This window comes from Delphinapterus leucas, chromosome 19 (genome assembly GCF_059928025.1).
Source record: "Delphinapterus leucas isolate spDelLeu-1000000601 "Yukka" chromosome 19, BTC_Dleu_Yukka2, whole genome shotgun sequence".
Lineage (NCBI taxonomy): Eukaryota > Metazoa > Chordata > Mammalia > Artiodactyla > Monodontidae > Delphinapterus > Delphinapterus leucas.
In genome coordinates this window covers 15,021,382-15,041,311 of record NC_143147.1, presented here as the reverse complement: position 1 = coordinate 15,041,311, position 19,930 = coordinate 15,021,382, and the positions used below count along the sequence as shown (strand labels likewise).

Genomic DNA, 19,930 nt, shown 5'->3' with positions numbered 1-19,930 from the left:
TCTGCAACAAGAGAAGCCACTGCAGTGAGAAGCCCGTGCACCACAACGAAGAGTAGCCCCCGCTAGCTGCAGCTAGAGAAAAGCCCGCGCGCAGCAATGAATACCCAAGGCAGCCAAAAATTTTAAAAAATATGAAATAAAATTTTAAAAATATATATTTTTTTAAAAAAAGAAAGAGTCAAGGTTACCAGTTTCTTGTGTAACATCCCAGGGATAAGAGTATATGTCTGTATAAGTATACTTTTTAACATGAATAGTAGCATACTGTCCTCACTGTTCTATACTTTCAAAGTGTTCTCAAAATGATTTATTTAATTTTTCTGTTATAAAATTCTTCATCCTTTTAGAAGATTTGCAGAATGCAGAAAAGTAGAAGGAAGAAAAAAATTCCCCCAAAGATAACCACTGTTAAAGATTTGGTATATTTTTTATCATGCCACCCCGCCCATTTCATATGGTTGCTTTTTTTTAATTTTTAAAATCTTTTTTTAATTTTTAAATTAAAAATTCTAAACTACAAAAGTAGTGCATGCTCACTGTGAAAGAAAAAAAAAAGAGATTGATGTAGAAGTATATAAAGGAAAAACTGAAAATCCAGCACACAGCCCCACTCCCTAGAGGTAACCATGATTACCATGTAATCAAAAATATACACTGCACACATAAAACAGGATCCCATGATAAACAGTATTTTTGCAACTTGCTTTTTTTTTTTTTTTTAAGGTTAACAATATGTGTGGGAGATTTTCCATTCTGTATGTATAGTACTACGTAATTATTTTCCACGGCTTATAGCATCCCACGATTTTGCTGTACTGTAATTTAATCCATCAACCCACTACTGATGGACTTAGAAGTTGTACCGTTTCCATAAGGTTCTTGAATATTCTGTGCTGGGGGCTTTCAGCTAGGCTTCCTGCATCTTGTTCCCTTCCCCCCACAGTGGTGTGTCCACCTGATGTTTGAGCTTAGTGCCCACGTAGCAAGGATAAACTTAGGAGACAACTTTTCTGTCTGCCGTGATCATCTCTTGTCTAGGGACACATCGGATATTTATCTCAAACACCATTGCATAATCTTTACAGTAGAGCTTAACAAGACAACTTTGGGCCAAATATTTATGGCCTGGGTTTAGCCAAAACCCAAATAATGGCTAAAACACTTCTTCCGGAGAGAAGAGTTACCCCCATCCTTTGGCAGTTGTTGTCTAGAGAGATCTGTTTTAAGCTGCTTTACATTTTTTGTGGCTTTATGATAAACTACCTCAATCCAGTAAATGATGTATGGGGGAAAAAAAAAAGCCATGATCACGGGGAAGGATTTTGAAAAGTTTGGCTCGTTAAACCAGTAAAGACATCCAAGACAGTTTCAGCTTTTCCAAAACGTATGAAGGCTCCAAGGAGGGGCAGATAACTTTATCAGGTTTACTTTTTTGTGTTCATGGTCTAGATAAGATCTTGAAATAAGCATGCTCTTCAAATGTCCTGATTGTCCTCGGAACTACCTGACTCTTCCTTAGTTCTGGGAGCCTTCCAGTCCCTAATAGCACCTATTTTATCTCACTGGGTTTTATAGCTGGGTTTTGTTATCCCAGCTTATAGCCCAAATATTTGAACTCTGAAGTCCAAATTGGCTTTTACCACATTTTACAGCCAGACCAGCCTTACAGATAGTACTTAACACAAACATATTCCAGATGTCGTCTGTACCCTGGCTGAAAAGAGCTGTGTTATTGCTGTGTATCTAGCAGACTCCTCTGTGTAGTGGGACTTCTCCAGAGCAGGACAGGGGACATTGGCGTCTGTCCGTGTTTTGCGTATGGGACTTCCTCTTCCTCCTTTTCTCCTGCTCTGACAGCACTTTCTCCATCCTGTCAGTTCATTCTGGGGTGTCAGCACCAAACCCAGCCAGCTTCCCTGTCCTATCTCTACTGCCTGACCACTTGTCTGAGGACAAATCAGAAAATATTTTACAAAAATTATTCCCCAGGCTGATTTTTTTGTTTTTTTGCGGTACGCGGGCCTCTCACTGTTGTGGCCTCTCCCGTTGCGGAGCACAGGCTCCGGACGCGCAGGCTCAGCGGCCATGGCTCACGGGCGCAGCTGCTCCGCAGCACGTGGGATCCTCCCAGACCAGGGCACGAACCCGTGTCCCCTGCATCGGCAGGCGGACTCTCAACCACTGCGCCACCAGGGAAGCCCTATATCTCTCTTTTGATTAAAAAATTTTCTGCTCTCATTTTTAACTTCTAAGAGCTCTCTTGGTGTCCCTTTTCTAGCATCTTGTTTCTGTTTCACAGATGCTCTTTTGTCTCTTATCTCTCTCTGAGGATGTTCGAGGTGGTTTTGTTTGTTTTTCTTTTGCAGGTAGGCCATCTTCTTTCTGCACAACCTCTGTCCCCTCTCCTTCCCTTCTGGTTGCTTTCTTCTGTTTGTTTTGACTCCCGCCTTTTGTGCTAGGAAAGACAGAGACCAATGTTCTGTAACCCTTGGTTGTCTGTCCATATTTAAGGGACAGGGGCTGGAAAGCTGACCAGCAGCTCTGCTGAGCAGGAAAAGGGGGGCTTCTCAACTGGGAGCCTCACTGCAGGCTTGTCCGGGTGCGCTCTTTCCTGGCGACTCCAGAGGTCATCATCCGTGGGACTTTTCTATTTAGGCTGGTCCGAGGTCACAGAGAACCATCTTTCAAACTTTGCTCCGGAGGGTGTAGATCCAGCTGCCAGAGTGCTGGTTTCTGGGCAGGAAAGGGAGGCGGGGATCTTAACATTCAGTGGGTTCATGGTGACTCACCACCCCTGCTGCCAGTGTATTACTCTCTCCTTCAACTGGGCCTGGGGTTCCCCAGTCCAAAGACCCTCTGTTTGTCTCTGCACTGCCTCCTGAGACAAGAAGCCTTCAGTCTTAGGCTGGGGTGAGGGAGGGCAACTTGCTTAACTACGTAGAGTAGGAGAGGGGACATGGGTAGAGCTGCTTCCTAAACTTTCAGCTGCTCTTCCTGTTATATAGTCCCACCTTCACCCCTTTCCTGAGATACTTGGAGCCACCCGTCCCCAGGCCTCTAAAGAGGCTTCCCAGCTGTCTCCAGCACCAGGACTGGACTCCTCTTCTCCTTATCCATCTGCTTTTGCACTTTCAGATGTTTTCAGTTGTTGTCTTCTTGTATTTGTGGGCTTATGCCTTAGACAAGCGAAAACCCCCTTTACTGTTATTTTGGTTATTTGGGGAGGGGAGCAAAAGTCAACGTGTCCAGTCCGCCTTCTTTACTCGGAGGTTCAGCTTCATTGCTTACCTTTAAGGGTCTCCATGCGCCCCAGCCCCGTACCTCTTGGTCAGGTGTTGGTTCCGGTTTACTCCCTTGGGCGGCCCCACAGCTGCTCTGCCTCTCTTCCTCCCCAAGGTCCCTGTTGATCCTCTTTGTGGAGGTCGACTACTGGGAGCGGCTGCTTTTCGAGACGCCCCATTACGTGGTGAATGTGGCTGAGCGCGCCGAGGACCTGCGCATTCTTCGAGAAAACCTGCTGCTCCTCGCTCGGGACTACAACAGGTGGGGCCCTCGCTGCAGCCCTCCAGAATGCCACTACATGCTCCCTCTTTGTCTTATCCGCCCCATGATGTTGTCCATTTCCTACAGTGTGCGTCCTTCACATTTTGTCCATCTCAAAAAAAAAAAAAAAGGTTCCCGTGCTCTCTCGTACGGCCCTACGATTATTCCTGTCCCTTTCAGTGTTGTCTTCTAGCTTTAGAGTAGAGAGCAAAAAACACCACGTCCCCTCCCACCCCACTGGGCACTTGGACCATATATACTGTCGGCCTGGGTGACTTCTCTAGGGAGGAAGTTGATGGCGTTAGGTTTATGGGTCCAGAACAACATAAGATTCGTTGAACCAAGCAAGGCCGTGCTGGCACTCCTCTTAACACCCTTTGTACTCATCTCTGGAGTGAGGCTTAGCTCGGGGTTGGGTACCTTTCTCAGCCCAGTTCAAGTCCGAGGGGATGGGACCGGCAGTCTTGTTTGGGTGTCTAGAACTGCACGGTCCAGTGTGGCAGCCACTAGGTGCATGTGGCTATTTCTATTCAAGTTAATTAATCGAAATTAAATAAAACTTAAAATTCAGTTACTCATTTGCACAGGCCACGTTTCAAGGGCCCCGCAGCCACACGTGGCTTGTGGCTACCGTACCAGGCAGCACGAATGGTAGACCATTTCTGTCATCGCAGGAAGTATTATTGGAAAGCTCTAGCCTAGAATCATGAACTTTCAGTTCTCCACCAAGTGTCCTGGTGTGGAGGAGAGGTCGTCGAAGCTGATAGCTCCCTGTCAGCTACCGGTCTCCTCTTATGCGCAGGATTATTGCCATGCTGTCCCCAGATGAGCAGGCCCTGTTCAAAGAACGTATCCGGTTCCTGGATAAGAAGATCCACCCTGGGCTCAAGAAACTGCACTGGGCCTTGCAGGGGGCCAGTGCCATCTTCATCACAGAGTGCCGTGTACACGCCAGCAAGGTGGGCCGTGGTCATTAGACCCTAACGGTCTGCAAGGCAGACTGAAAGGCTGGCATGTGGGTAATTAATACCTGAGTCATGGGTAGTGGCGGAGATACCAGGGAGTCGTGTGAAAGAAATGAAGTGTGCTTAGGGAAGTTTTTTTTCTTAATGTCAGCAACTCTAGCTAGAGGACAGTGGGAGGATAGAATTAGGCCCAGAGGGTCTATTCCCAAGCTGAAACTCCCCCATGGCTGGGGTCTGACTCCAGGTGCAGACGATTGTGAATGAGTTCAAGGTGTCCACTCTGACCATTGGCTGGCGAGCCCAAGTGATGTCAGAGACACTGCTGGTACGCATTAGTGGCAAACGGGTGTACAGGGACCTGGAATTTGAGGAGGACCAAAGAGAGCATCGGGCGGCGGTGCAGCAGAAATTGGTGAGCCTGCACCACGATGTGGTGGCCATCATGACCAACTCCTATGAAGTCTTCAAGAACGACGGCCCCGAGGTAGGGGGTCCTGTGGCCAGGGCTTTGTGGGTGGGCAGGTCCTCCGCTCCCCCAGTCCCATCAGACCCTTCTCTTGGCCTTTCCCCTCCCCCCCAACCCCCACGTGCTTCTCAAACATCCTGCTCTAGTCTTGGATTCACCCAACCTTCGGCCTTTCAAACCTCCTTCCTTCAGGACTCGGCGTCCCGTCTTTCTATTGAACCAGCTCGTTCCCTCCCTGTTGGCTGGTTCTCATTTCCCAGGACCTGCCTTGTCTTCCCTGAGGGGCTCTCTTCCCCCTGCTCTTCCCACCAGATTCAGCAGCAGTGGCTGCAGTACACGATTCGGCTGGACCGCATGATGGAGGATGCCCTGCGCCTGAACGTGAAGTGGTCACTGTTGGAACTGTCCAAGGCCATCAATGGGGATGGAAAGACCACCCCCAACCCACTCTTCCAAGTCCTTGTCATTTTGAAGAATGACATGCAGGGAGCTGTGGCACAGGTGGGAACCACTTTGCCCCCAACAGCCCGAAATCATCACACTTTATTTGCCAGTTTCCGTCAATCCTTAAACTTGGCTCTAGGCCCTGACTTTCTCCTACAGCCTCCAGGCCTGGTTCTGCGGTGTCCAGCCTTCCCAGTCCTGAGCTTGTGTCCTCCCGGGCCTGTGCTAAGCCCTCTCCACTGTGCTCCCACAGGTGGAGTTCTCACCCACTCTGCAGACCTTGGCAAGTGTGGTCAATGACACTGGCAACCACCTCTTCTCCACCATCTCTGTCTTCTGCCACCTCCCTGAAATTCTCATCAAGTGCAAGTTTCTTCGTGAGCCCATCTACACAATCGTGGGTGAGTGGGCAGTGGGAGGGCACCAGGTGCAGGGGTAGCAAAAGCTTAGGACCTGGCAGAGCCAGGAGGAGAGACCAGGGCTGTTTCTAGACGTACTGGGCCAGTCATCTCCATGACTGGTGGAAAACCCAGGTCAAAGGGCTGGAATGGGGAAGGGAGAAGGGCCACAGAGGGGGGTCAAAACTAGGTGACTGATGCTCAAGGGGTTTGGGGTTTGGGGTTGGGAGACCAGGAAGGACTTGTTTGGGACTGGGGCTGGGCTATAAGAGCCCTAGACACCAACAGGTGAGACATCTGAATTCTACAGAGTAGAGTCATTCTTTTACTTTCGGCCTCCTCCTTCATTTTCTAATGCTCGTGTTTGAGCTGTATTTCTTTGGGAAGGTGCTATTGGAGGGGAGGTTCTGGGGCAGTGGCCAGGGGCTGGGCTGCAGCTTGGGCCGGGGTGGAAGTTAGTGACAAGCATTTTGCTGGGTCTTGAAGAGCGGGATGAGGACATCAAGAAGATCCAGGCCCAGATCAGCAGCGGCATGACCAACAACGCAGCCCTGCTACAGAACTACCTCAAGACCTGGGACATGTACCGGGAGATCTGGGAGATCAACAAGGACTCTTTCATTCGTCGATACCAGCGCCTCAACCCGCCGGTCTCTTCTTTTGACGCCGACATTGCTCGGTAAGGAGCAAAGGTGGCTATGAGGGTCTGTCTTGAAGAGGCGGAGCGCTGCAGGAGGAGGTCTGACCTGCAGGCTGGCGGAGGGGCAGAAAACTAGAGGACCAGCACCGGACCTAGGGCACTGGGCCTTTGTTTCTCAAGGGGATAGCGATCCGATAAGAGCTGGGCAAGGGCTTCCTTGGTGGCACAGTGGTTGAGGGTCCGCCTGCCGATGCAGGGGACACGGGTTAGTGCCCCGGTCCGGGAAGATCCCACATGCCGCGGAGCGGCTGGGCCCGTGAGCCATGGCCGCTGAGCCTGCGCGTCCGGGGCCTGTGCTCCGCAACGGGAGAGGCCACAACAGTGAGAGGCCTGCGTACTGCAAAAAAAAAAAAAAAAAGAGCTGGGCAAGATTTAGGGAAAAAGCTGCTTTGGTGTGAAGTACCACAGGGTCCTGCTGGGAAAGGAGAGATGCTAAGGATCTGAAAGGTGAGAGACGTGAACACTTTCATTTTAAGAACGCAGATGGGAGTTAAATGGAAGAGGATTCTTAAATTCTGATATGAACTCCCGTCTCTTTGTCCTCTAGTCATTCATTCATTCATTCATTTGTTCAAAAAACACCATTGTTATGATGGGTTGTGAGGAATTAAAAACAAAGAAATGAACAAGTTTTTTCCTCCCAAGGGCTCTAGTGCAGTAGGGAAGATAAGAATATTGCTGAAACAGCAGTGGCTGTGGCATCTTGAGGACAGTTGAAATCCCAGCTCCACCACTTACTAGTCATGTCATCTTCGGTCGGTTATTCACATTCTCTGGGCCTCAGTTTCCTGTGAAATAGGTGTTATACTACCGACCTCATAAGGTTGTGAGACTGTTAAGTATATGTGGAAGCACTGTGTGAACTCTGAAGCGCTAATGTGCTGACGTGCTCAGTGTTCTTATACAAGCTTCCATGTGATCAGCGCTGTGAGTCAGGTATGCAAGATGCGGGGCAGTTCGATGAGAGGAGAGAGAATTTTCAGCCGGGGGCATCAGGGGAAGGAGGACGTGGATGAAGGGAGTGACTTTGGGGCAGGACTTTTCAGGATGGGTAGGACATCAGCAGGCAGAGATGGGCAGCGGGAGGGCATTCCAGGCAGAGACAACAGCACGAAGATGGGACCACGTGAGCATGTTCACCAAATAGCGAGTATCCAGAAAGGAAGTCAGCAGAGGGATATATGTTCAGCAGCCAACTTAATCCTCTCAGCAGTCTCGCAGGGTGGGTTCTGTTACCATCACCAGGTTACAGATGAGAAGACCAGGTTCAGAGCAGTTAAATAACCTGCCCGGCGGCACAGAACTAGTGAGCAGTACAGTGTGAACTCCGCCCAGATCTCTGAGCCTCTAAAGCCTTGAATGCAAACCGAGGAGCCTGAAAGCAGCGGTTGGGAAAATGACATGTTCACAGCCGTCTGCTGGGGGACGGGTTGAAGTGGGAGACACCTGGGAGCAGAAGAATGCTTTCGCGCTGCTGGCTGGGAGGAAAATGTCACCCAGGCAGGGCACCTGGCACGTCTGCAAAGAAAAAGACGTCCTAGCGGGGATGTGGGCCTTTTCAGCTACACGGAGGTGGCTAATAACGTGCAGAAGGAGGAGACGGTCCTCAACATCCAGTTTGTGTTGCTGGACTGCTCGCACCTCAAGTTCTCGCTGGTGCAGCACTGCAGTGAGTGGCAGAACAAGTTCACGACCCTGCTCAAGGAGATGGCGGCCAGGCGCCTCCTGGAGCTGCACACCTACCTGCAGGAGAACGCGGAGAAGTACGGCGGGTGGACGTGGGCTCAGGCCGCGCAGGGGGTGGGTAGGCCCAACCTTCGCGCCCGCCCGCCCATGCTCTCTTCGCCCACGCTGCAGAATCAGCCACCCTCCCCAGACGCTGGAGGAACTGGGGGTCAGTTTGCACCTCATGGAGACCCTGCAGCTCGAAATGCCCAACTTGGAGACCCAGATCCCTCCCATACACGAGCAATTCACCATCCTTGAGAAGTACGAGGTGCCAGTTCAGGACAGCGTAAGTTCCTAAGGCGCGCGGCCCACCCACCCGAGCCCGGCCCATTCCCGCCCCAGGTTGCCGGGGACGCTGACGCCCCACGTCGGAGACCCTCGGCTGTCAGGAGGAAGAGCAGAGAAGTGAGCGGGGGAGAAGGTCCAAGGCCCCAAAGCCTCTGAGAGCCAAAGCTAACTCGAATGATCTTTCAGGTCACCCTGAGGATCTCTTTCAGGCCCAGCAACTGCTTGATTTCTTTGGGCCTCATTGCATGTGGAACTTGGACACAGATGCCGGTCCAGAGGATCGGAAAAGAGTTCTTCGAAGTGTTGGTGGGACGGGCAGAGCTCCTGCTCGTGGGCCACCTCCACTCTGTGATGTCCCCAGGTGCTGGGGATGCTGGACAGTCTCAGCGGGCAGTGGGTCGCCTTCCAGCAAGCTGTGCTGGACAGTGAACAAATGCTGAAGAGGCACAAGGAGAAGTTCAAGACAGGCCTCATTCACTCAGCTGACGATTTCAAGAAGAAAACACACAACCTTCTGGAAGAATTTGAATTCAAAGGTACCCGTCTCGCAACCTCTCCCCTGGCTTCCCCTTTGTCTTGACCCAGTCTTTCAAAGCCTAGGTCCCGGGGGAGGTGCAGACAAGGCTGAGCATGGGAAAGAGCCTGGCACGTCTGTCGGTGACACTCCTGTTGTCGCTGAGTCTTGGCTGGAAGGCAGCAGCCCAGCTCATAGCCTCTCCAGTTTTCTTACACTGACTTTTCATGTCCCACCCATTTCTGACTCTCGAGCCACAGTAGTGTCAACACATTCTTTCAACGCGTTCCCTCTCGTTTTCCTTCTCTTGTGGGAGGAGAGAAGCTCACCTTGGATTCTCCACAGGCCCCTTCGCCAGCAACGTGGGGCACCAGGCGGCCCTGGGGCAGATAGCCCACGTACGGGCCGTGCTGAACACCATGCGGGAGGAAGAAAACAATCTCCACGCCAACCTGGGCATCTTCAAGATCGAGCAGCCAGCCTCCAAGGACCTGCAGAACCTGGAGAAGGTGGTGTGCCGAGCAAGGCCCTCGTGGTGACCAAGGGTAGGGGGCAGGAGGCAGGAGAGTGGGTCCCAACCGGCCTGGGAAAACAACCGGGGCCAGGAAGATGGGTACGCGAGGAGCTTTTTTTAAAAAAATGGGGGGAAAACTCAGGTAACAAAAGAACCATTTTAAAGTGAACGGTTCAGTGGCGTTTAGCACATTCACAATGTTGTATAACCATCACCTCTAATTCTAAAACATTTTCATTACCCCCAAGAGAAGCCCTATACCCGTTAGCAGTAACGCCCCATTCCCTCTCCCCCCAGCCCCTGTCGACCACTAATCTCTTTTCTACTTACAGTTGACCCTTGAACAACAATGGGTTTGAATTGAGCAGGTCCGCTTATACGCAGATGTTTTTCAATAGTAAATACTACAACACTACACAATCTGTGGTTGAATCCACGGGTGGGGAACCATGGATATGGATGAACTGCGGATGTGGAGGGCAGACTATAAGTTATACACAGGCTGTCTCAATTGAGTAGAGGGTTGGTGTCCCTAACGCCTCTGGTTTTTAATGGTCAACTGAACATGGGTTTTGCCTATTGTGGACATTGTGTGTAAAGGAAAGCATGCAATACGTGACTTTTTGTGTCTGGCTTCTTTCATTTAGTGTAGTATTTTCAAGGATCATCCGTGTCGTAGCATGTGTCAGTGCCCCATTTCTTTCTATGGGTGAATAATATTCCGTTGTATGGATTTTGTTTATCCATTAACCTGTCGATGGACATTTGGGTTGTTTCCACCTTTTAGCTACCGTTAAGTGGTGCTGCTGTGACTGTGCACGTACTTGTATTTGTTTGAGCTCCCGATCCCAGTTCTTGTGGGTATGTACGTAGGAGTGGAATTGCTGGATCATAGGATAACTCTATGTTTAACGTTTTGAGGAACCTCCAAGCTGTTTTCCACAGCAGCTGCAGCAGTTTACTCTCCCACTAGCAGCGTACGAGGGTCCCTACTTCTCCACATCCTTGCCAGCATGCCCGCCCCCCCCGCCTTTACTTTTGGTTCTAGCCATCCTGGTGGGTATGAAGTATCTCACTGTGGTTTTGATTTGCATGTCCCTACTGACTAATGACGTTGAGGATCTTTTTCTTTTTGTTATATATTATTTATTTACTCATTTATTTTGGCCGCATTGGGTCTTCATTGCTGCACGCGGGCTTTCTCTAGTTGCGGTGGGCGGGGGCTACTCTTCGTTGCGGTGTGCGGGCTTCTCATTGCGGTGGCTTCTCTTGTTGCGGAGCACAGGCTCTATCTAGGTGCACGGACTTCAGTAGTTGCAGCACGTGGGCTCAGTAGTTGTGGCGCACGGGCTCAGTTGCTCCGCGGCGCGTGGGATCTTCCCGGACCGGGACACGAACCCGTGTCCCCTGCATCAGCAGGCGGACTCTCAACCACTGCCCTGAGGCTCTCTTAAGGCAAGAGAGTGGAGGAGAAAGAAATGTGAACTGAGGAGGCAGCTGTGTGTTGCCAGGAGGGAAAAGCTTCTCAGAATGAGAGGAGGAGAGGCCCTGCGTGTTTGCCAGGGAGGAGGAGGGCGAGAGTCACATCACTCAGTGCACCTGTCTGCTCTTGGCCACGAAGGAGTTGGACGCGCTGCAGCAAGTCTGGGAGATCACCCGAGACTGGGAGGAAAACTGGAACCAGTGGAAAACCGGCCGGTTCCTGACCCTGCAGACGGAGGCCATGGAGAGCATGGCCCACGGGCTGTTTCGCCGCCTCACCAGACTGGCCAAAGAGTACAAGGTGCGTGGGGAGAGGGTGGGGGGCTGCCGGCAGGCTGACTGAGGAAGAGGCCATGTGGGAAAGATGGTCAGGTCTTCCGACACCTCTCGCTTTTGCTCAGGACCGAAACTGGGAGATTATTGAAACCACTCGCTCAAAAATAGAGCAGTTCAAGAGGACCATGCCTCTCATCTCGGACCTGCGAAACCCCGCCCTTCGAGAGCGGTGAGGCTGCCCCTCGGCTCCTGGGGGTCGCCCCCTGGCCTCGCCGTCACCTGGTTCTCCCGGTTGTCCCCTCCATGGCGTTCCTAGCTCTCTCTGCCCCTCTGTTCACCAACACACGCCTTGAAGAAGGCTTCCCAAGAGCCCACCGCCGTCCTCTGTCTGTCACATCGTCCTGGGTTCTCCAGCCTTCTTGGCTCTTTCCCTTCCGTCGCCCCTCAATTTATGTTGCCTGTCAGAGCTAAGCTTTACGTCTTCTGTCCTACAGACACTTGCACATTGTAGCCCAAAGCCTAATAACTTTTGTCCCTTAGGGGTTTTGCTTTTGTGCCTTGTTTAAGAGGACCCCGTCTACCCCAGTGTTGTAGACACACTCTCTCCATAGACACAGAAAGTGTAGACACACTTTCTTCTCATACTTTATAATTTTGCTTTTCAAGTTTACCTCTTTTACTGCATCTGGAATTTATCACATGATAGAAGAAGGCTTTGAAACCATTGAGGCTAGAATAAACTATTTTATAAATGGTGTTTTAATAATTATCTATCTATTCACTTAGGAGTAGGTAATTTTACTCCTTTGGTATTGCCTCCAGCATAATGTTTTTGGCAATGCTTCTCTAATAAGTATTATGCAATTAAGTATCACCTAACCGCTTTATTTGCTTAAGTTATTTACCCTCTCTAAGCCTCAGTTTCTGCATGGGTAAATGGAATAACATGGATAGAGTGGTCTTCATTTATAGAGTGGCCGTGAAAATGAAATGGTTCATGTAAAGCAGTTGGCCCAAGGCATCATCTTTAGTGGGCCTGCAACCATCCGTCCTAACTCCCTCTCCAGAGAGTCAGCGCCTCAATCTCTGTATTCCCCACAGTGCCTCAGATTGTATGTTAGAGGCTATTGAGTAAATATCTGTTGAATCGTGAATTAATAAATACACGGAATCATAATATCCCAATGGGAGAAAGCCATTGGGGGGTGATGCTGATACTTTCCGGTAGGCTCTGGTGTTCCAGCGTCCTGATCTGACCTTTTGTCCCTGGCTGCAGGCACTGGGATCAGGTCAGGGATGAGGTCCAACGGGAGTTTGATCAGGAATCTGAAAGCTTCACCTTGGAGCAGATCGTGGAGCTTGGGATGGATCAGCATGTGGAGAAAATTGGGGAGATCTCTGCCTCAGCAACCAGAGCGCTGGCTCTAGAGCTGGTACGACAGAGTCCTCTCCCATGGTCCCTCATTTCCTAAGCTTCCTGGAACAAAGGCTTCCAGCTTTTCATCATCTGATGGCCCCTCCCCGCTCCTATTACCCTTGGGGACTAAATACCTGATTGATCTGTTCCCCAATTTCTTTCTGCAGGCATTACAAAACATCGCCAAGACCTGGGATGTGATTCAGCTAGACATAGTCCCCTACAAGGATAAGGGCCATCACCGGCTCAGGTAGACAGGGCTGTGTGACCTGGGCTGCAGAGTGGGGACCGAGGCTTGGCAGATGGGGCTGGACTATGGTTTTGATACCTTCCACCGCAGAGGTACAGAAGAAGTATTTCAGGCGCTGGAAGATAACCAGGTGGCTCTGTCTACCATGAAGGCATCTCGTTTTGTCAAGGCCTTTGAGAAGGATGTAGACCACTGGGAACGCTGCCTCTCCCTCATTTTGGAAGTTATTGAGGTGGTGCTCACAGTGCAGCGTCAGTGGATGTACCTAGAGGTCAGGATTCACTGCCCGAGCTCTCCCTACCTGCTGTTTTGACTCCTTTATTTGTACAGGACCTAGATAGTTGCCCTGTTATCGGCCCCGTTTTCCCACCTCCAAAGCCATTCTTCATCTGGGACCTAGGCATCTGACTCTTGGTTATTACCTCTCATCTTCAGCCCCCTCCTTGAAAAACCTTTGTTCTTTTTCCATTTTTCTTCTCGGACCCACATACCTAGCCTCCCAATCCCAAGTTTCCTTCTAGAACTTGAGCATCTTGCCCTTTGGTTCTGATGCTCTTTATCTTCTCCTCAACTGTCATTCCTGGTCTGAGAGCAGGGAGCAGAGTGTGGAGAGTGTGTGAGAAACAGCCTCTCACGCCAGTTGTTTGGCCCTTCAGAATATCTTCCTAGGAGAGGACATCCGCAAGCAGCTGCCCAATGAATCAGGCTTATTTGACCAGGTCAACGGCAACTGGAAAGACATCATGGGCCGGATGAACAAGGACCCCAATGCTCTCCGGAGCACCCACTATCCAGGTCTGAGCCCTGACGTAACCTCAGCTGGTGCTATACGTATGTGAAGTCATGGCCACATTCTTCATTTACTGAAAGACTGACCATTGCACCTGGCTGTCCTACCATCACCACCACCTCTTCTAAGCATTAAATAGTAGTTCCGTAAATTAAACTCAGCACACATTTGAGCAGAGTACAGTATAGTGGTTAAGAGGATGGGATGTGGAATCAGACAGACCTGAGTTCAAACTCTGACTCATGCCTTACCGATTGTGTGCTCTCAGGCGGCCTGCTTCCTCCGTACTGCAGTTTCCTCACCTGTAGTGTGTGTGGGGTTAACGATAGCTATTTCTCAGGGTCTTTGTAAGGATAATAGAGGAGTATGTAGCACTCAGTACAGTGTCTGGCGTAAAGTTAGTGCTCAGTCATTAGTACTGTGCCTCAAGAAACACTGATCGAGGAATCACTCTTCTTCTCTAGCTGGTTCATTCGATGAGATGATGCAGGTAAATGAGATAATGCAAATAAAGCACTTGTCACATTAAACGGCACAGAGAAAACCTTTGGTTACTATGAGCTATTGTTATTACCGTGACTTTAATTGGTTTATCAGATTAGCTAGTCTTTAATGTAGACATTTTGGTAGGCATGGGGATTGGGTAAGGGGATGGGGGAGAGATGTACACATAGTGAGGTCTGGTTGATTGTGCTCGATTGGGGTAAAGAATCAGGAAGTCGCGTTTGGCGACGGGTACCTACAGTGCATGTCTTGAGAAGAGTTTTGGCATGGGGTACGGAGGACCTCTTTGTTTTGCCAAGGGCCAATCTAACAATTCTTCATTTTCCCAAGAACCTTAAGTATACACGTCAAAAAACAATTATTATTCAATTACTCGGGTAAAATATAAGTATTAAGATGTGCAAAATTGAGTGACAACATGAATTTTTTAGAAATAATATTTGAGATAATTGACATAATTACATTTTAGAACAATTTATAAGCAGAACCATCTCTTCGTTGAACCCACAGAACAAAGCTGTGTGGTCCACTGCTACCGGCTCTCCCTGTGGTCTCCAGGGGCTACTCGGGTGGTCGCTCAAAGTTCTAACAGCCTGTAGGCTTTGTACTTGAAGGCCTGAGGGTCACCTCAGAGTTCAGACTCTGTGACATCCATGCTTTCTTCAGAAAGCTAGAAACTTGGAAGACCAGGAGATCAGCTAATCAAAATCTAGTGCTGGGAGAAAACTAACATTATCAAGAACCTACAAATGGGAACACATTTTATCTTATGTCTCGAATTTTTCTTTGAGGTGGATCTCATTACCATTTTACAAAGAGGTAAAAGCTCCCTGAGGTTAACCGACAATGCTAATTAAGTGAGAGCCGCCGTTTGGATGGCCACCGTCTGCCTCCCAATCTAGTGCTCTTTTTGTTTGTTTGTTTGGCCACGCCGCACAGCTTGTGGGATCTTAGTTCCCCAACCAGGGGTCGGAACCGCACCCCCTGCAGTGGAAGCTCGTAGTCCCAACCACTGGACCGCCAGGGCATTCTCTCTAGTGCTCTTTTTGCTCTGTCACGAGGGACACTGGCAACCCCAGTGACTGCAGACCCCTTTCATTGTGTGCGTGTGATATGTATTTAAATCTAATGGGTTTTTTTCAATTTATTTATTTTTGGCTGCATTGGGTCTTCGTTGCTGCACACGAGCTTTCTCTAGTTGTGGTGAACGGGGGCTACTCTTTGTTGCAGTGTGTGGGCTTCTCATTGCGGTGGCTTCTCTTACTGTGGAGCACCAGCTCTAGGGGGCGCGGGCTTCAGTAGCTGTGGCACGTGGGCTCAGGAGTTGTGGCTCACGGGCTCTAGAGTGCAGGCTCAGCAGTTGTGGCGCACGGGCTTAGCTGCTCCACGGCATGTGGGATCTTCCTGGACCAGGGCTCAAACCCTTGTGCCCTGCATTGGCAGGTGGATTCCTAACCACTGCACCAGCAGGGAAGTCCCAAATCTAATGTTTTAACCTGTTGAATTGTTTATGTGCAGAACAAGCTCTAATTTTCAGAAGCTCTTGGGATGATCGGCAGAGCCCCACTTCTTTGGTGGGAAAGGACTGATGGGAGATGTAGTTATATTAATGGAATTGTATAATTAATACGTAATGTATAATGCGTACAATAGTGTATAATGAATACTTAATAATGAATTAATGAAGAGGATGGGAAAAGAGTGACTGGGGACACTGCATCTGCTTCCAAAAACCATATGGCAGTCTGTGCCCCAATACTCAAGAGCTGGCAAAGCGGATATAGTTGGAGGCTCCAGATCTACTCAGGGCAATGGTACAAGGGCCACCAAATATCATTCACTGTTCTCTTCTCCAGGCCTCCTGGACACATTGATAGAAATGAACACAATCCTGGAAGACATCCAGAAGTCTCTGGATATGTATTTAGAGACCAAGCGCCATATTTTCCCCCGCTTCTACTTCTTGTCCAACGATGACCTCCTGGAGATTCTGGGCCAGTCCCGCAACCCAGAGGCTGTGCAGCCACACCTCAAAAAATGCTTTGACAACATCAAATTGCTGAGAATGCAGAAGGTCAGTAGAGGTGGCCATGATGCGAAGGAGGGCAGGGGAGGGATGGTGACGTCAAGGTGTTCAAGGCCTCGGAGGGGACCGTGCCCTCCCAGCAGGAGGGGGATATAATGATTCTGGGTATCTGGGACAGAACTTTCTAGAATTGGTAATACAGAGGGGAGGGGGGAGGAGCAGATATTACCCTCCAAGGGCTCAAGAGCTTCCTGTTCCTGCAGGTCGGGGGACCCAGCAGCAAATGGGAAGCGGTGGGAATGTTCTCGGGCGACGGCGAGTATGTCGATTTCCTCCACTCGGTACTTCTAGAAGGACCTGTGGAGGTGAGCTGCAACGAGGGCCTAAGAAGCAAGCTGACTCTTCTAAGTTTGCTTGGCTCTGTGAGGAGAGGGCATCTCTGTGAAGGGATATTAGTCACTTTTTGCCCTCCCACCTGCCATTCCTAAAACCCTTAACCTCTACCCTGCACCCGAACGTCGGACAGTCTGCCCCCTAGTCTCCATTTCCCTCGGGGACGCAGGCCGGCCGCTTCCCAGCTCCTGCTCTTCTCTTGGGCCCCAAAGCCCCGGAGTCCTGTTTCCCAAGCACCTTCACTCTGGGGACTCCTGACTCTGGCCCTTAGGGCGAGCCACCCTGTTCCTACCTCCCCCCAGTCCTGGCTTGGTGATGTGGAGCGGACCATGAGGGTGACCCTCCGGGACCTTCTCCGGAACTGCCGCCTGGCCCTCAAGAAGTTTCTTAACAAGAGGGACAAGTGGGTGAAGGAGTGGGCTGGCCAGGTGAGCTGGGGTCAATGGAAATGAGGGAACAAGGAGGACCGAGCCGAAAGGAAGCAGCCAGTGTAAAGACAGGATCTTCTTCTTCTTTTTTTCTTTTAAATATTTATTTATTTATTTGGCTGCATCGGGTCTTAGTTGCAGCATGTGGGGTCTAGTTCCCTGACCAGGGATCGCACCCAGGCCCCCTGCACTGGGAGCGTGGAGTCTTAGCCACTGGACCACCAGGGAAGTCCCTAAGGACAGATTCTTGAGTCGCACAAAAGGCAGGTTTCCTGCCCCCTGTTCTGGGCTGTGGCCCCAGAAGCCTGCACCGTGGACCCTCAGCTCCTGACTTGGGCACGTGCCCATCCTTCAGAGCAGTTTAGGCGTAGTGAGAGGAGTAGCAGCTGGTCCCGGAAGAAGCTGGGTTTTGGGAGCCGGGCTGTGTGTGTGGCCAGGGACAGGGCTTTGGAATAGAGCCTCTACACGTGCCCCAGGTGGTGATCACTGCCAGTGAGATCCAGTGGACGGCTGATGTCACCACGTGCCTGCTGACAGCTAAGGAGCGGGGAGACAAGAAAATCCTCAAGGTCATGAAGAAGAAGCAGGTGGGGAGCCCTGCCAGGACGGGAGAGGCCTGGAGTTAGAGCTGGAGGAAGGGGGCAATACATTGGGTCAGAATTAGCGATGAGCTGGTGGGAAAGGGTCCGAACGAGGGTGCGTTATGGGAGGCGTCCAGCAAGAAGAGGTTGGGTGGGTCAGAAGTACGTCTCCCTGTGGTGATGTTGGGGGCCAGGAGCTGCAGTGGGGGTGGGGTCAGCATTGCGGTTGGATGTGGAATGATGCTGGGACGAGGCGTGATTAGGGTTTGGTGGCATTGCTCGGGCCACCTTCTTCTCTGGCACCTCGTTCCGCAGGTGTCAATACTGAGTAAGTACTCGGAAGCTATCAGGGGGAACCTGACCAAGATTATGCGCCTTAAAATTGTGGCTCTGGTGACGATAGAAGTCCATGCCCGGGACGTGTTGGAGAAGCTTTACAAGAGTGGCCTCATGGACGTCAGCTCCTTCGACTGGCTCAGCCAACTGCGCTTCTACTGGGAGAAGGTGCCGAAGGGCCAGCTTCCCACTCCCGTACCCTAAACCCGATCCTAATGCTTTAACTAAATTCATGTTCTCTAAATACAGTAATATCCCAACCCGACCCTTAGTCCTATCACAGCACCCTAATCCAGCTGGTAACTCTCTCTCGAATCTGCCAAGTAAGGAGTGGCAAGTGGCGCTTTTCCAGGGAGTGCCCACGCTGGGTGTCACTTGATCGGCACTCAGAAAGACTCCAAGCAGCTGCTGCAGTAGTTTGGGCTGGACACGTGCAGCGTGACCCCCAGTGTCCATCTTGGCCGTAAGCCCGTCCCTCCTCCTAACTCTGAACGGAGCCCCCAGCCTTCTCCCTGCAACTCCCCTGCCGCTTCCAGTCCTCCTGTCAGCCATCGCTGCAGCTCTGTGTCTTCCTCCAAGCCCGCCCCTCTCTTACTCTGCCCTGTTTCCCTAGGATCTCGACGACTGTATGATCCGCCAGACCAACACACAGTTCCAGTATGGTTATGAGTACTTGGGTAACTCTGGCCGGCTTGTCATCACCCCGCTGACAGACAGGTCGGCCGTGGGGAGGCAAACAAGGGGCTTGGGGTAGGGGCAGCGAATGCCGAGCCAAGGCTTCCAGGAGTCCGGCTTGAGTCCTGTCCTCCATCCCCAGGTGTTACATGACACTGACCACGGCCCTGCACCTGCATCGAGGTGGATCCCCCAAAGGTCCCGCAGGCACAGGGAAGACCGAGACCGTCAAGGACCTGGGCAAGGCCCTCGGCATATATGTCATCGTGGTCAACTGCTCTGAGGGTCTGGACTATAAGTCCATGGGCCGGATGTACTCAGGCCTGGCCCAGGTTAGCATCCTGCCAGCCTGGCCAGGAGGCCCCTTCGATATCTTTTAGTTCTAGAAAATCAGCTGAAACCCAGATCTGTTTCAGTGCTTTGTAGCTGACGACACTGCATCGCCTCATTTAGTTCTTACAACTGGGGAAATCCCTGCGCCTCCCTGAGCTTCACTTTGCTTATTTGCAAAATCACAAGATTATGTAAGGATTCAATAACTCATGCACACTGGAGTCGCTCAACACCCACAAGTTCCCTACCCTGGTCACTTTCCCACCCACACCTCTCAGGCATTCCCCTAGATCCTTCCTGTCTGATGGAAAGTTCTGGCCAGAAACCACAACAGTGCTACGGGGCCCCCTCCACCACACACACACACACACACACACACACGCACGCGCGTGCGCACACACACACACGCGCGCGTGCGCACACACACACACACACATTCATTTTAGAGGCTGCTGCTCCTATCCAAACATTTCAGGGAGAATATGTTAGTCACAATTTTTAGTTTCTCCCAGTCTGGGGGTACTTTTCTTGCTCCCAGCAACTCCCCCCCACCCACAGATGGGCGCCTGGGGCTGCTTTGATGAGTTTAACCGCATCAACGTGGAAGTGCTATCCGTGGTGGCCCAGCAGATCCTGTCCATCCTCTCAGCCCTGGCTGCCGGCCTCACCCGCTTCTATTTTGAGGGCTTTGAAATAAATCTGGTGTGGTCCTGTGGGATCTTCATCACCATGAACCCTGGTAAGGGCCTGGGAGTGGATGGGACTCCTGCGGGGAGAACTGAGTGTTCAGGGCAAATAACTGTGCATCCCCCCACCCCCTGCCAGTGTTTTTAGCCAAGTGAAATGTGGCTAAAGACCATAAAGTGTGAGAGAAGGATA

At 50.9% G+C, this 19,930-nt stretch overlaps 1 protein-coding gene across 1 annotated transcript in view; it reads left to right on the top strand.

The window, feature by feature from the left end:
* Nucleotides 1-19,930, top strand: part of LOC149744752 (dynein axonemal heavy chain 2-like) — an 84,901-nt gene that overhangs the window by 23,031 nt on the left and 41,940 nt on the right. The window contains 24 exon segments of the mRNA XM_089900418.1: nt 3,397-3,543; nt 4,346-4,502; nt 4,753-4,992; nt 5,287-5,475; nt 5,672-5,819; nt 6,303-6,495; nt 8,079-8,279; nt 8,374-8,530; nt 8,894-9,068; nt 9,392-9,555; nt 11,182-11,343; nt 11,444-11,547; nt 12,595-12,751; nt 12,903-12,985; nt 13,076-13,256; nt 13,642-13,780; nt 16,136-16,353; nt 16,569-16,670; nt 17,001-17,126; nt 17,603-17,713; nt 18,023-18,211; nt 18,657-18,760; nt 18,861-19,050; nt 19,610-19,790. Coding sequence (XP_089756544.1) covers nt 3,397-3,543; nt 4,346-4,502; nt 4,753-4,992; nt 5,287-5,475; nt 5,672-5,819; nt 6,303-6,495; nt 8,079-8,279; nt 8,374-8,530; nt 8,894-9,068; nt 9,392-9,555; nt 11,182-11,343; nt 11,444-11,547; nt 12,595-12,751; nt 12,903-12,985; nt 13,076-13,256; nt 13,642-13,780; nt 16,136-16,353; nt 16,569-16,670; nt 17,001-17,126; nt 17,603-17,713; nt 18,023-18,211; nt 18,657-18,760; nt 18,861-19,050; nt 19,610-19,790 — 3,818 coding nt within the window.